This window comes from Macadamia integrifolia, chromosome 12 (genome assembly GCF_013358625.1).
Source record: "Macadamia integrifolia cultivar HAES 741 chromosome 12, SCU_Mint_v3, whole genome shotgun sequence".
NCBI classification, from domain to species: Eukaryota; Viridiplantae; Streptophyta; class Magnoliopsida; order Proteales; family Proteaceae; genus Macadamia; species Macadamia integrifolia.
In genome coordinates this window covers 26236093-26251439 of record NC_056568.1, presented here as the reverse complement: position 1 = coordinate 26251439, position 15347 = coordinate 26236093, and the positions used below count along the sequence as shown (strand labels likewise).

The window sequence follows — 15347 nt, the reverse complement described above, 5'->3', positions numbered from 1 at the left end:
AAAAAGAAAGAAGAGGAAAAAAAAGCTGGGGAAAAGCTAACAAACCTGATTGGAACTCGACAAATTATGAACTGATCAAAGGCTATAATCTGTCCTACACCAAAATACGGGCCAAAGATAGCTTAACCTAACTTATCCAAGAGAAAACAAAAAACATGGGTCAATCTGTTGTCATTCTGTCCTAAGACCAAATACCTATGTAAGTGGGACTAGACAATCAATTAATAAATGGTTTTCGTTTGGCCACCCTGAGATGGATTAACTCATCGGTAGGTCTCGATCTTGTTAGAACAAGACAAAGACTGAGTAAAGACCGAATTAAATCAAGTGAACCTGACTAATTTACACCCTCATTAATGGGAATGCAAGTCATGGAAGATAGGATCGATTCTCCACTTTGTAGTCCATCATGAGCAGCATTTCTTTTTGAGTTCTCTTGCTTGTAGGAAATTTCACATTCAGCATATCTGGCACTGTGGCTTAGGTAAGTAATGGAAATGTAGAAGGAACATCCTTATCACCCACATCACTGTGTAGGATTTCTTTCTGCCTCAAAAAACTGTTTCTAGTTATTGGTCATATTGTTACGCCATTAGGGTGATTCAGAGTAGAGTTCCATAAGCATACTACTTGCTATCTTCAGCCAGTTTTTCCTTCTATTAGTGAATACATAATTTACTTGATTTACTTAAACCTTAAAGTTACAAAATGGCTTCACCATTTATGCTATTCTATGATACTATGCCATCCTGTGTCGTCTCTTGTACAGTTTTATCTGCAGGCATGACATTTATCATGTGTTTGACTATCATGCATGATTAAATGTTACCATTTTGAGTAGTTGGAACTGTTCCCTGATACAAGAGTTATTATTCTTTTGGTATGCATTCTGTGAAGTCTATGGGATCTGTTTCTGCTACATTGAGGAAGTTCTGCAGCCTAAATTCTGTTTTATCCATCCCATTTGTTAAACACAAATGCTGATTTCTTCTTACTATTTCAGGCAGTTAAATCTGGACTTCTCAAAATTCTTTCTAAGATGGGCATCTCTTTGCTTTCCAGGTTTGTGGGACAAATTCTGTTTCTCTTTTAAATTTTGATTTTCCCATATCTTGATTTTTTCGTTTGCATCTTATAGTTCCATTTGTTTCGAGATGTAATTGGCAGTTATATTACATAGATTTTATTTGTATCTTGTTTTCAGTTATTGTGGGGCACAGATATTTGAGATTTATGGCTTGGGAAAAGAAATTGTTGATCTTGCATTCTGTGGAAGTGTTGCCAAAATTGGTGGGCTAAGTCTTGATGAGGTATGAAGATAGCAAGGACACTTGGACTTTGATTAATGTGGCATTTAATTGAGCTATTCTTGAGCAGAGAATCCAAAATTAGCACCACTATTGTTATGACCATGTTTAAGGAGGAAAAAGTGCATAGTTAATTCCATATTACTGCTTCCAGGCACACAGTCTTGCTTTTCAATCACAAATCTGGAGTAGTGAGATAGTTTATGACCTGAGGGAATTTTCCTGGGATGGACTATTTGGCTAATTTCTGTGTTGGCAATAGATACGTTTCTCCTGTGTGTATAGGAAGAATTATATATTAAAGGAAATCAATTGAGTCATCCTAACAAGGCTTCCCACACTTGCTTTGGAGGAAGAGGAGCGAGATTATCTACAGGAAGGACTGAGGGATTATGATTCATGACTGTGGTAGTGGTCAGGGAGTAGCCCAGCTGTAGAGTTCACTTTTTCTTAACCCTCATTTTCTTTCTTCTGGTCACGGAGAGCTGTCCAGGGGGATGCATAAATGAAGGAGTCCTCTGCTGAGGTAGCAGTTAAGATTATTAATTTTCCAAAAGGACTGATAATGCTGAACCAAACTTGAACCAGGGTAAATCCAGTAGCAACAGGCGGTCATATTAAGAAGCCTGAAATTTAGGTCAATAAATAGTTCAATCAAATCAATTCTGATCAACCTGAAATTTAGGTCAAATCCTCAAATTATCAGTTAGAACATAGTCGTAAGATAAAATGCTGATCTGGCGGTCATATTAAGAAGCCTACTTGAAGTAGGAAACTGAAAATTCAGTTGGAGAACAAAATTTGATAGCAGGGATTTGAGATTCAAACAATAATCTATTGTTGATATGATTTAATGGATACACAATGGATTGAACCCTTAACAATGTTCTGAAATCATATCTGAAAAATCTAATCAGAAAACAAAGATTTTGAAAAAGATGACCAAGTAGGAATTCTGAAATTGATTTTAAAAATGAGGATAAACAGAATTTGGAACCAGTACCTGTTATGCAAATCGATGGCGTGACATCAGAAGAGGTAATTTAATGATTAACTCAGTGACTAAGACTTGCACTAACCTGAAATCTGTAACTGAAATTGAATGACAGAAATATACGATGCAGGACAACCTATCAAAATAAATAAATTAAATCGCAGGAAAGAAGTTTTGAAAAATCTGGCCTGATTTCAATTGAAGAAATAAAAGAAAGATTTGTTCTGGAATCCACATGATCTTTAGGGTCAGTATCCCACCAATACACAAGCCTAGAATCCCACAAGGGTTTACTACTGAATTTCACTGCTGTTAAGACACTCTTGAATCCACAAGAGTCAAGACACCTGAATCCTACAAATGCAAGCCTGAATCCACAAATCAAAAGCCTTTCATTAATTCATCAAATTGTTTTTTTTTTTGGGGGGGGGGTTTGTAAAATCATCAAAATTCATGGGTAGTGAAGCAGTACAAGGCCAGTGTACTGTGTAGGAGGAAGAAGGGACAGCCCAGTCAGGGCCTAATTCGATGATTAGGTCCAATGACTTGAGTTATAACCTGCTCATTTTAGGCTAGACTTAAGTTATAGTCAGGCCTATACTTGGGCCCATATGTTAGTCATTACTTAAGCCTATAAAGAGCCCATGTGTAGGCATTGGCCAGCAGGCTTTGGAGGATCTTTTTTGGCTGATTGCATGGGCCCATGTTGCTGCTACATGTAGAGTTACTACAAGCTTAGTTACTATTTTGTTTTATTGTGATTCAGTTCCTATTATGTAGTAGTCTCGTAGTTATGGTAAGAGCAACTAAGAGTCTCCCTTTTATTTTGTAAGTTTATATTTTGTAAGTTTCTATTTTGTAAGTTTCTATTTTCTTGTAAGAGCATTGGATCTCCTTCTAGAAAATCCTAAGTAGCTTGGCAACAAAGTAACCCCATTCCTGGTAGGGTTACTACTCTTTGTAGTTGTTGATTGCTTATTAAAAATAAAGAAGAGGTGGGAAGCTGCCTATGATTTTGATGCTTGAAGAATTGCTCTCTTGGGAGAATGGCTGCTGTGGTGAATTAGTTGCAGGTTCCTAAGTGGTGTAATGTAGGCTAGTTAGTGGTGAATCTAACCATAGGCTTGGTGGTGATACCAAATCATATCTTCCTTCTGTCATCTTCTTCTACTTCACTGTTCTATCAGTTCCAGCAACCTTTTCTTTCCTACTGTGGCCGTCATAGGTGATAAGTAAACCCTTTTTTAGGCTTAAGTTGATGTGGTGTGAAAACATGGCTGAACCGGGTTGACCCTTTTGGCAAACTCAACCGAGACGAACCAGGTCTAAATTGGTATTTTGGGTTCAGTAGGATATTTTGAATTTATTTTATTTGAGAAAGATTAAGTTATTTTATTTTGGGGAATATATGTAATCTTTTATTTTTTTATAGTTATTAGGCTATGTAGGGAATTTCCAGTTTGGGTTTTGTTGTGTTTCTATTTGTGTCAGGTTAGGTCTTAGGAAATAATTAGGAGATTTGCTTCTATTTCAATTCTAGACTTTAATTAGGTAGGTTTAATTCCGTTTTATTAGAAATAAGCATGTCACCCAATTCATTGGGCAGAGATTTGAAGAATGAGTTGATTGAATATTTTTTATGGTGCTGGGTAGGTACCTTCTTTCCAACCCCCATTTTGCGATCTCTCTCTTCTATTTTTCTTCTTCTTCCTTCTGATTCTCACTTATTTCTTGTTAATATTCTGTTTTTATCTTCTTTCCTGTTACTGCCGACTCATTGAGTCACAAGAAAAGTTGATCTTGCTCCCTAGTGAGTTGGCCATCGAGTCTAAGGCTTGGGTGAAGGAAGCACTACCATATGCGACCTGAACCATAGACTCGCACACCTGAAAACCCTCCTCTGCAATCAAACAGAACCTGCAACTACCACTGATTTCAGGATTCAGGAACCTATAATGCAAGTACTGCTTGATTTCTAGAGCTGTGCTTTGGATCGACTTAGCAGGCCTAGGCAACATCAAATCTGGAGATCTAGAGCTATTTAAGGCAGATTGCTAGGGCTGCTGTTTGAGTTCTTCTTTGTGTTTAAAAGAGACTTTCTTCTGCTGTCTTGAAGTTGAACACAACCTCATAAAGTGGGTTCCTTTAATTCTTGCTTCATGTTTCCAGAATTACCTAGTATGTTTTGTCCTTATTTTAACTTGATTCCAAGAATACCCTTTAGCCATACTTAACCCATCTTTTTTACTTTTGCTACTTCTAAGTGGAGGCTCCTGAAATTACGATTCTGCCACTCTTTTAAGAACTTTCATATATTTACAGTTCTGCCACTTTGATTTAAACTTGAGAATAATTACAGATTGGCCATTTTCTCTTGTAATTTGGGTATTTGCTGATTGGATGGGCCCATAAACAATCCAATTCCAGTTTTGGAAACTGGATCCGCATCATACTGCAGTTGCATATCACTAAGTTTCCCTACCTGTGGTTTCTGTTTTTTACCTTATTTTGGTTGTTGTTTTTTCATATTCTTACAGCACATTCAACCGTCGGTTGGGACTCATATTGTGATATGTTCTTCACCTCTAGTAGTACTCCATTCGATCAAACCATTGGATCAACTCCAATTTTATAGCATATATTTATCAAGTTCTCTGATGTATTCGACCTGATTTCCAGTCGCATCCAAGTGCTGGTTGTCAAGTTATTTATGTCTCATATTCTGTTCTGTTTTTTTTTTCCCCTTCCTATCAGTGTGATTTTTTCCTGTGGGTTAGTTCAACGAATCTGTCCTACCAGGTTTTTGGAATGCATCAGTAGAGCATAGCCTTTACATATGTTTAAATAAAGGACTCTAAACAGGACTAAAATTGAGCCTAAATATCCTACCAATAGCTTGCTATGGAGGTAGTCTACTGACTAAAACTCTGAATAAAATAATAAAGAAACAACTTCAACAAGGCTGGACTCATAGAGACCTATTCCAGCCCAAATAAAACACCTAACTAGCAATTAAAAACACTTAACACATATGTTACTCAACCCAACCACTTCTGTGTTTTATCTGCATCAGCTGGCCGATGGGATGATGCTGTTTCATTGAGGAGGTTGATGTGTGGCTGTCGGGCAATGTTGGCTACTGCCTGTTATTTTTCTTGTCCCTCTTACGGAGTTTCGGCTCCTCCTTCGAATTATGTAGCTTCTAATTTAATATATTAATAGCTGATTGTTGAATAATGAGAGGTTTGAGTTACTTTGGCGGGTCTCTAAGGTATTGTGGATTTCAGCTTAATTTCTCTTTTTAAGAAATGAAAAATACAGATTGTTTTGCAAGCAAGCATCCTAGCAACCTAACTCTTGTGCTTTCTTATTTTGACCTGTTATAATGTTGTTGCTTATTTTTTGGTCTATATTGTTGCAGTTGGCTCGGGAAAGTTTATCTTTCTGGGTGAAGGCTTTCTCAGAGGATACAGCTAAGAGATTAGAAAATTTTGGATTTATACAGTTCAGACCAGGAGGTATTTTTATTTATTTTTAATCAAACATGCTAAGATTTTTTATCTGTTGGGAGTCTATTTAAGAAATTATTTATACTTACGATATATGCTTATTTGGTTGAAATTACTTGAAAGGTACTATATAAATGTGCCACACTGCCACTGCAGCTAAAGTTTCATGCTTGGTAATTTTGTTGTAATTGCATTAGATCCTGAATGCAACAACAACAACCATAACCTTATCCCAACTTGATGGGGTCGGCTACATGGATCCGATAAGGTCTAAGATATTAGTAAGCATAAAAAAATACGATCTAAAAGAGGTAAAAGGAGGTAAAAGAAGAAGTCAAAGCAGTAGTCAAAGCAGCATCCTTAGAACATCCCCTATAGGGGGTCGGCTACACGGGTCCTTGTCCTCCACTCGCCTCTATCCACGGTCATACTAGAATCGATCCCTACCAGCTGCATATCTTTTGTTACCACTTCGTCAATAGTCATTTTAGGTCTACCTCTTCTTCTAGTTCCATGTAATTGAAATTGGTCACTCCTACCTGAATGTGGTAGGGTTGCCTGAAAATGCATTTTGTTCTAATATTGAGTCAATGGTCATATTATGCTAAATGGTTCCTACATTGGCATCTTCTTGCTTTTTAGACTTAACTAGCTCTACATTTCTGATGTTTATAGCTTGTATGTACATACATTTTCAATGTTAGGATAAAGTTGAAGCCCTGGTTTCCTATTTGAGAAATACCTAGTGGCCCAAGGTCTACTCAACTTGTCCATCCAAGTTGAATCTAGCTCTTTAACTTGAGCTATAGTGTTTCCAAGGGATAGCATATTAATAACTAATAAGAGTCAAGATAATTGAACGTAATGCACAAACTCCTCCGCATTTTTTATGAAGTGTCCTAGTTAAATGGTTCTAGGTGAGGATCCTGGAGTAGGATGATCTGCCCTTTGTCCAATTTTTAAAAATGAATTTTTAATAAGTTTAAACGCATATGGTTCTACTAGACTGAAACTTATTTACTCACCAAGGAATTGATCCTGGGCTACACCTTATATTTTATTTATTTATTTTTAAATATGCATGTATGCAATATTAGTTTCACTCTTATCATTTGCATTAGTTCCACATTTTTTATTTTATGATTAAAATAAATCTTATCCACATTGAAGTCTACTGGACTTTGTTATGTACTGTATGCCATGTTGCATTCGCATGGTTCAAAAACTCAGCGATATCTTGCTGAAATCTTGGATATTTGGGTCTTTTTTTTCTAGTGGAATGAAATTGCATACGAAACACAAAAAGACACAATTTCGGTCACATTCCGGTCATTTCATTTCGTAATTTCACTCATTTCAGCCCAAAAAAGGAACTATTTTGTCAAAATTTTGGTAATCTCGGGCATTTCGTTTCACTCCTTTCGCTAATTTTGGCCATTAGCCCCCCAATATGGCCAAGTGAAACACATGGAAAAAGGTACACCATTTCGGTGAAATTTTAGTATTTCGGTAGTTTCAAAACCACCGAAACACCAAAACGAAACAAGTTCTTGAACCTTGGCACGGGCACAGGCATCGGAGATATTTTTTATGGATAAATGTACCATGGAGTGGGTCTGCATCATGTCTTGCACTTGTACTCATGTTTTTTACTCACTACTTTTTAGTCTAATTTTGTTGTTTCTGAAATTGTTATGTCATCCCGGAGCCAACAATAACACCATCCTCCTCGTAGGGAATTTTTTCAGATTACGTTCATATATGCTCAATTATGGCTCTGCTACCTTGATGCATTTTGATTGGTGGGTCAAAGATTTGTTCAATCAGGTCTTTAATGTTTTAATCCATGATGCTAGATGAAATATTTCAGCCAACTTGGAATCCCTTCCTTCTTGATCAAACAACCCGAAGAAAAATAGGATAAGGCCGAGCTCCTAACTTCTATCACAGCTTGGTTTTTGCTCTTAAGTACTCCTAAGCCCAGCCTCTTCTTCCCTGTTCATATAAAATAGACCAGCTATTCTAATCTCGTTAGGCCACCCGAACCCATCGCACCTTTCGCAGGAGGAGTTAGAAAGGTGACAAGAGAACAAGACAAGACCTGCGTATATCGCCCTTGTCTAAGTCTGCCAACTTGATAAACTTTTCTTGTTTGGTTGGAAAAAGCATAATGGTAAACACAGATATGTAGATAGAAAAATATTAGCAGCTTTGGCACTGTTACATCTTGAAAAAGCTATGTAAATCATTAAATGAATTAAAATTAAAGTTGAGATACGAAATAATGTTCCTCTAGATTTTTTTTGGGTGAATAATAAACTCATTACCAAGAAGAAAGAGAGAATACATAGGGCCCCAAGGGGAAAAGAGAACAAAACTAAAACAAGCTAAGCAAGGCATTAGACCCCAGTAAAAGAGGAGGGGGGGACTGAAGGATGGACGAGGGAAGACCCCAGGACACAGGGGAGTATGTTCCTTGGAGAATCCCTTATAGGGTGGTGGGGGAGCATGTTGAGCTTATAACTAACATCAAAGTAGATGGAATTCCGAATCTTGTCAGAGGAGCGGGAGTCAGAAGTTCATCTTTGAAGATTACGTTCGATCTAGATGTGATTAATGGTGGCACAAAAAGCAAGAAATTTTCCTGCAATATCATAGATAGAGTTCCCTACATATGTCATATCAACTCGTAAGATCGTTAGCCAAAGCCAAAAGGCATCTGAATGATGGGCTACAATCCAACGACAGTCTTTCCGGAAGAGCAAAGAATAAACTCAGGAGACCCAAATTCTATTTTTGGAAAAAAGCTTCCAAATAAGAGGATACCCGCGGAGTTAACCTCATAAATCCTACGCAAACCAAAATGCTCCTTTCTTGCTTGGGGAGACAAACAGGGGACCGACTCTTTTCCAATGAAAGGTACACGTAAGGGTTTCTGCAGCCTTGATGGTGGACTGGGGCAACTTAAAAACACTGGACTGGTATATGTAAAAAGATTGGAGCATGGATTTGATGTGCTCCAATCGGTCGGCATAAGAGAGAAGCTTTCCTTTCCAAAGCTGGAGTCTTTTATGGATGAGAACCAACATAGGGGTCAATGATGGGTTGTGAGCCTAGCTGTGATGAGGAGGAGGCCGAGAGATTTAACAGGGAGAAACTTGTTAAATCAAGTTGAGAGGCTTTTAAGGCATTAGAGAACCCAACTAGGAAAGGTAGGATTTAAGGAGGTTATTACGCAGGCCAGAGTGCCAAACAAGTCTTCAAAAAGATGAAGGGAGGACATAAGGGCCTGGATAGAGAGGGGATCATTTTTAGAGAAAATCATAAGATCATTGGCAAAAGAAAGACGAGTAAAAGCTTGAGGGCTTTGCATTTAGGGAGTGGGGAGATGAGATGGAGGTCCGTGGATGACTGGATAAATAGATAGAGGACCTCAAGATCAAGGGAGAAGAGGAAGAGAGAGAGGGGCAGCCTTGCCTAAAACCAAGGAGGGAAAGAAACTGGTCAGGCTAACAAGGACAGAGAAGCTAGGGGAATAAATACAAGAATGAATCCAATTGATAAAGACAGGAGGGAAAAACATACCATGAAGCACCTTAGAAATGAAATCCAACTTGATGGAATCAAATGCTTTGTGGATATCGATCTTAATGAGGGCAGTAGGAGAATGGGATTTTCTATCGAAACCTATGACAATCTCTTGGCATGAGATGATGAGATGATGTTATCATAAATGCTTCTTCCGGCTATGAAGGTAGACTGATTTGCACTAACAAGAGAGACAACAACTAGCTGAATCCTGTTGGCAAGGATTTTTGCAACGAATTTGTATAAGAGGTTGCGAAGGTAGATAGACCTGAAGTTTGTCATGGAGGTGGCCCCATCTTTGTTAGAAATAAGGCAAAGGAAAGTGTGATTCACCCCTTTGATTTGGGAGGGATTGAAAAAGAAGGTTTTGATAGCTTTAATGAAATCATCCTTGATAATGGCTTAGCACAAGGAGAAGAAAACCATGCGAAAGCCATCGGGCCCAGGGGCTTTATTTGCTTTGTGCGAGAGGACAGCAGCAAAGATTTCCTCATCTAAGGGGATGGCTTGGAGCATAGTTGTCACGTCGTCAAATCGATCCAAGGCTGTGGAGGGGTGGCTAATCGATTTGGCGATGAATCGCTCGTTATGGAGTTGCCATGGCGGTCAAATCACCCATGTGTCGTTTTTTATTTTCCCTATTTTCTAAAGTTATTTAGTATGCTACTTTTTTATTTTCCCTATTTTTTAAAGTTATTTAGCATGCTACAAGCCTACAATATATACCCTATAGCATATAAAACCAACATTAAGCAACATCAAAAATCAAAATAGCCCTATCAAAATCACCTTGCATTTTACAAAAAATCGACCGCCTAGTGAATCAGGCATGACCTAGCATCTATGGCGGTGCCATGGCGACGCCTATCAGCCAATGGTGACCGCCATTTGTGAGTCACGTAAATCGTAGCACTGCCATGAACTTCTTTTTCAGCCAGGACGCCAAATCGCCGTCTTGGCGACGCCTAGGCGACGCCATGACAACTATGGCTTGGAGAGAGGCAAGAAGGTGAAGGAGGGTTGAATTTATTGAGAAGGCCAGGGGGATGGGGAGATCAGAAGAGGAGGGAGGTGGTTGAAAGAGCTCAAAGAAGTAGCCCAAGGCTTCAGCTTTGATGGCATCCGGATTGTGAAGAGTGGAGCCATCTCTAGCTTAGACTCTCCAAGCTCTAACCATTTGATCTAGGATTTCTGCTTGAAGAAACTTTCTTCTTGGGTATGAGAGAGGAGAGCTCATGGGAGGTTGCTTGTTCTTCAAAAGCAAGGAGGTGATTTAGGATGTCTGACTGCAACCTAGATTGGATGGAGGCCATCTTGTCCCCAGTCCCCACATTCAGAGACCCGAGAGGATATGTTGCCAAAGGAGGAATTCCTCTAGAATTTTATTTTGTTGCTAGTTCACTTTTATGCAATTTATGGGCATGTTATCAACAAATCATGCAAAACAATAAATGAAATAAGGGGGGGGGGGGGGGGGGTGGAATTTTATACTGCATATGAAAATTGGTTGAAAATTTTTATAAGTTGGTCACTGTTGCATGGATCTATGGCATGCATTTTCATGGAATTAACTGCATTGTAGTAGTGTAATGTTGCATCTGTGTATCAGATTGCTCAAGGTCCATTCTTTTATTTTTCAAAAGGAGAATATCATGGAAATAACCCAGAGATGTCAAAGCTGCTACATAAAGCAGTTCGGCAAAAGAGTGAGAGTGCCTATTCGGTCTATCAGCAACACCTATCTAACAGACCTGTGAATGTGAGTTTCAGAATTTACTCCGTTTTTGTTTTAATATTCTATATTCTTTCTTTATTCATCTAGGCTACTTTTGACAGCTTACTGCTAAACCATTGTCTACTCTCTATTGACGTTTTCTACAATTACCTATTTTATTTTCTAAGGTACTTCGTGATCTTCTTGAGTTTAAAAGTGACCGGTCCCCGATACCTGTGGGAAAGGTTGAACCTGCAACTTCCATTGTTCAGCGCTTCTGCACTGGTGGTATGTCACTCGGTGCGATTTCGAGAGAAACTCATGAAGCAATTGCAATTGCAATGAATAGACTTGGTGGAAAATCTAACTCAGGAGAAGGTGGTGAGGTAGTTGTCATTGCTAACCATTTGTAAATTGTGAATGTCAAATTGCATTGCTAAATATAACTTAGTTCTTTCTTTGTCATCGTTCCTAAACTGTAGATCTTAGAGATGACTTGAGCATCACATTATTTTGTCCAGGATCCTATTCGTTGGAAACCACTTACAGATGTCATTGATGGTTACTCTCCAACACTTCCACATCTCAAAGGTCTTCAGAATGGGGACACTGCCACAAGTGCAATCAAACAGGTTACGTCCTTTGGTTCCCCGTTTCATCTATATGAGCTATTTACTTGCATGGTAATGACTATGAGATGAGTATGGGTATGCTGTGATAAAACATGAAGAAATTCTGAAAAGCTAAAACATAACATATTCTAAAACAATAGTGTTTGTTTTCTCCAAAGAGGTAACGCAATCATAGCTTTCATCACTGTGCATATATATGAGAAAGGCCATCAGCATGGTTGAAGATGCAAGCTTCTTTTTTTTTTCTCATCATATTAGTTTCTCATACTTATATCCTTTCCAGGTTGCTTCAGGGCGTTTTGGTGTCACCCCGACATTTTTGGTCAATGCTGATCAGTTAGAAATCAAAATTGCGCAAGGTGCAAAGCCTGGGGAAGGTGGGCAGTTGCCTGGGAAAAAAGTTAGTGCATACATTGCCAGACTGAGAAATTCTAAACCTGGGGTTCCACTTATATCTCCACCTCCACATCATGACATTTATTCTATCGAAGATCTGGCACAGTTAATTTTTGACCTTCATCAGGTAATTGTTTTGTACATGGCATGTACTTTGACTGCAAATTGTTGCTTACTTGAAATTCACTGAGTAATTAAATTTGTTTCGAACAGGTCAATCCTAAGGCTAAGGTATCTGTTAAGCTTGTAGCAGAAGCTGGAATTGGAACTGTTGCTTCTGGTGTTGCAAAGGGTAATGCTGATGTAATACAGGTATTGAATCCTTAACAGTCTTCTATCTTTGCTTACCGGTAACAGAATTTCTTGTAGTTGTCGCTGTAGTTCTACTTTATCAACATTTGACAACAAGAAAACGTGTTTGTCTCAACTACTTGGGTTGGCTGTGCAAATTCTTTTTCCCATTTCATTATATCTAGGCCATATATGTTTCTACAGAATAAAGTCAATTTCCCTTTTCCCAATATATTTTCATCAATTTAATAGATTTTTCCAAATTGATCAGGCATCTTAGAAATAGCAACTTATGCTTTAATACAGAAGGTCAAGATAATTGTATCTCATCAATTTACTAAGTGTACCTTTTCCAATATGGTCTTATTTTGGAATTATTCACATTTTTTAATATACTCTGGTTTCTCTTGGAAAAGAAAGTTGGAAGGTATCATGATCTTGTTGATTGAATATAAGGTTAAAATGAAGGCACCATCTATTTATATGCACCTCCTTTGCTGGATTTGAAGGCTTGTGGGAGGCTTTGACCAAAAATTTTATCTTGAGTTGTAGATATCAGGGCATGACGGGGGAACTGGAGCCAGCCCCATAAGTTCTATTAAGCATGCTGGTGGTCCTTGGGAACTTGGACTCACAGAAACACACCAGGTTCATGTGATATCCTTAAATTGATATATTTTCTCTTTGAACAATCTTTGCCCAGCCATTTTCCCCTTCCTTTTTTATGCACTCTATTTTCTGTTTGATTAGTGATAGCTTTTTGCAGACACTCATTGCAAATGGACTTAGAGAAAGGGTTATTCTCAGAGTTGATGGTGGCTTCAAAAGTGGGGTTGATGTTCTAATGGCTGCAGCAATGGGTGCTGATGAGTATGGGTTTGGTTCTGTGGCAATGATTGCTACTGGATGTGTTATGGCGCGTATCTGCCACACAAATAATTGCCCTGTGGGTGTTGCTAGTCAGGTATTAGAGTGATAACTTCTTTTATGAAGCTCATTTTCTTGTATCCAGGGAGTTCTGTTCATATGCTGATACATTATATTTTCCTTTTCACGAATTTACTTTAGAGAGAAGAACTACGTGCCCGTTTCCCTGGTGTTCCAGGTGATCTTGTCAACTACTTCTTGTATGTTGCTGAGGAGGTGAGTCATTGATCTTTTCTGATGTAATAGGACAATGTATTCCATGTTTAGCATTTTCTGTTTAATTGTGGATGACAATTTCTATGTTTAGCTTCTCCTGCCCAAGGAACGAGGTTTCAGTTTTGAGGCCTGTTTCAGCCCAGGCCAAATCCAAAATATCTTGGGTTTGGCCGAAACCTGGGATTTTTCTTGGTCAATTGAAACCTTGATTTCGAGGCCCATAATTTTTTTTATTTATTTAATTTTTTTTTTACACCCATTCCATGAATTAGATTCACAGAAAAACCATGCAAAATTATACTTGTGGTTTTTGGAGCCAAGTTTGCTAATGTACGCTGAATGTTATTGTACACTAGCCCTACTATAAATACCGTCTACATATAATTTAGACACTGGAAATGTAAATATGCTATTAAAAAAATCAGAACATATATTAGCTTAGAGAAATACAAGTATAGAATACTCACCACTTAATACATGGAGTGTCTTGGTGGGTCTAGGACACAAATTGTGTACCACTGAAGTTGATGGTGATGCTCCTCCGAAAGCAGCACATAGGTATCCCATGACAGATTTTGGGCCCATCACTATATCTATGTACTAAGTCTTCCCACAATTAGATTTGGGGAAAAAATCATTATGTTCAAGCTCCATTCACACAAATCAAAGCTGTAAAATATTTGAATGAGTAGAAAATGCCAAAAGGTGGGAAGAAATCAAGTGATTTGGCCAAAAACTGAAAATCCTCCTTGGCAGTGTCAAAACTTATGAATCTCCCAGCTCTTTGTCAAAACCAAGTTTCGGAAACATGGTCGAAACCTGGTACAAACCAGTTTCAACCCTTGGTTTCATCTCGGACAAGGTTGAAACCGGGTTGTCTCGTTCAAAACTACAAGTTTGGACCAAAACTATCAACCATGCTCCTGCACATCCAATCAATTTTAGTTGTTAGGGAGTAATTAGTTTATTTACTTAAGAAAACTCAGATCCTGAATGCTAAACTCCCTTCGATGTAGTTATTCATCTGATCTGACCAGAAATTTTAGATTCATTCTTTGCTGTATATGTTTCATTAAAGTTAAATGGTTCCACCAGGTCAGAGGCATGTTAGCACGACTGGGATATGAGAAGATGGATGATATAATTGGACAGACAGGCTTGTTAAAACAACGGAATGTGTCATTAATGAAGACTCAGCAGCTTGACCTCAGCTACATTCTCTCAGTATGTTTAAACCTTCATTAGCATCCACTTATTTTACATGCATTATATTTGAGGAACTATCTTGTCTTATAGAATTTCCATCAAAGCATGAGATCTTGTATTATTTTTTTTTTTCTCCAGTGTGTGGGGGTTCCAAAGTGGAGCAGCACTGCCATTAGGACTCAAGATGTTCATACTAATGGTGTTGTTCTAGATGATCTTCTTCTTTCAGATCCAGGGGTAAACTGTCTTTTCTGCACCCACTGGTTCTGCTAATTGGACGTAGTATTCAACTCTGAAATCCTTGATTGAGCCCTTGTAACTCTTAGTTGATCCATTCATTGATTACTGGTTCTGGAAATAGAATTGCATTTATTTGAATCTAATTAGAATTATTTTATTTCTCTAATGCTTTTCAATTTTTCTTACACTTTGTAGTTTGGCTCATTGATACAGACATAGATAGATGGTTATATAGATTGTTCTATTGATATATATCTAACAAAATGAAAACTTTTCTCTATTTGTTTGTGCTGCTGAGATAGGTTTAAGTCAACCAAAGAACCATGT

The 15347-nt window shown here is 38.1% G+C and overlaps 1 protein-coding gene across 1 annotated transcript in view; it reads left to right on the top strand.

Annotated features, from left to right (window-relative positions):
* The window catches only part of LOC122057294 (ferredoxin-dependent glutamate synthase 1, chloroplastic/mitochondrial-like), a 77878-nt gene extending 62810 nt beyond the window's left edge, over positions 1–15068 (top strand). The window contains exons 15-27 of the mRNA XM_042619347.1: positions 1004–1062; positions 1205–1310; positions 5723–5819; positions 11042–11157; positions 11301–11498; positions 11634–11744; positions 12028–12267; positions 12354–12452; positions 12984–13079; positions 13198–13395; positions 13500–13574; positions 14670–14798; positions 14919–15068. Coding sequence (XP_042475281.1) covers positions 1004–1062; positions 1205–1310; positions 5723–5819; positions 11042–11157; positions 11301–11498; positions 11634–11744; positions 12028–12267; positions 12354–12452; positions 12984–13079; positions 13198–13395; positions 13500–13574; positions 14670–14798; positions 14919–15053 — 1659 coding nt within the window. The 3' untranslated portion in view covers positions 15054–15068. The remainder of the gene's footprint in view (positions 1–1003; positions 1063–1204; positions 1311–5722; positions 5820–11041; positions 11158–11300; positions 11499–11633; positions 11745–12027; positions 12268–12353; positions 12453–12983; positions 13080–13197; positions 13396–13499; positions 13575–14669; positions 14799–14918) is intronic.
* The last annotated feature ends 279 nt before the right edge of the window (positions 15069–15347 follow it).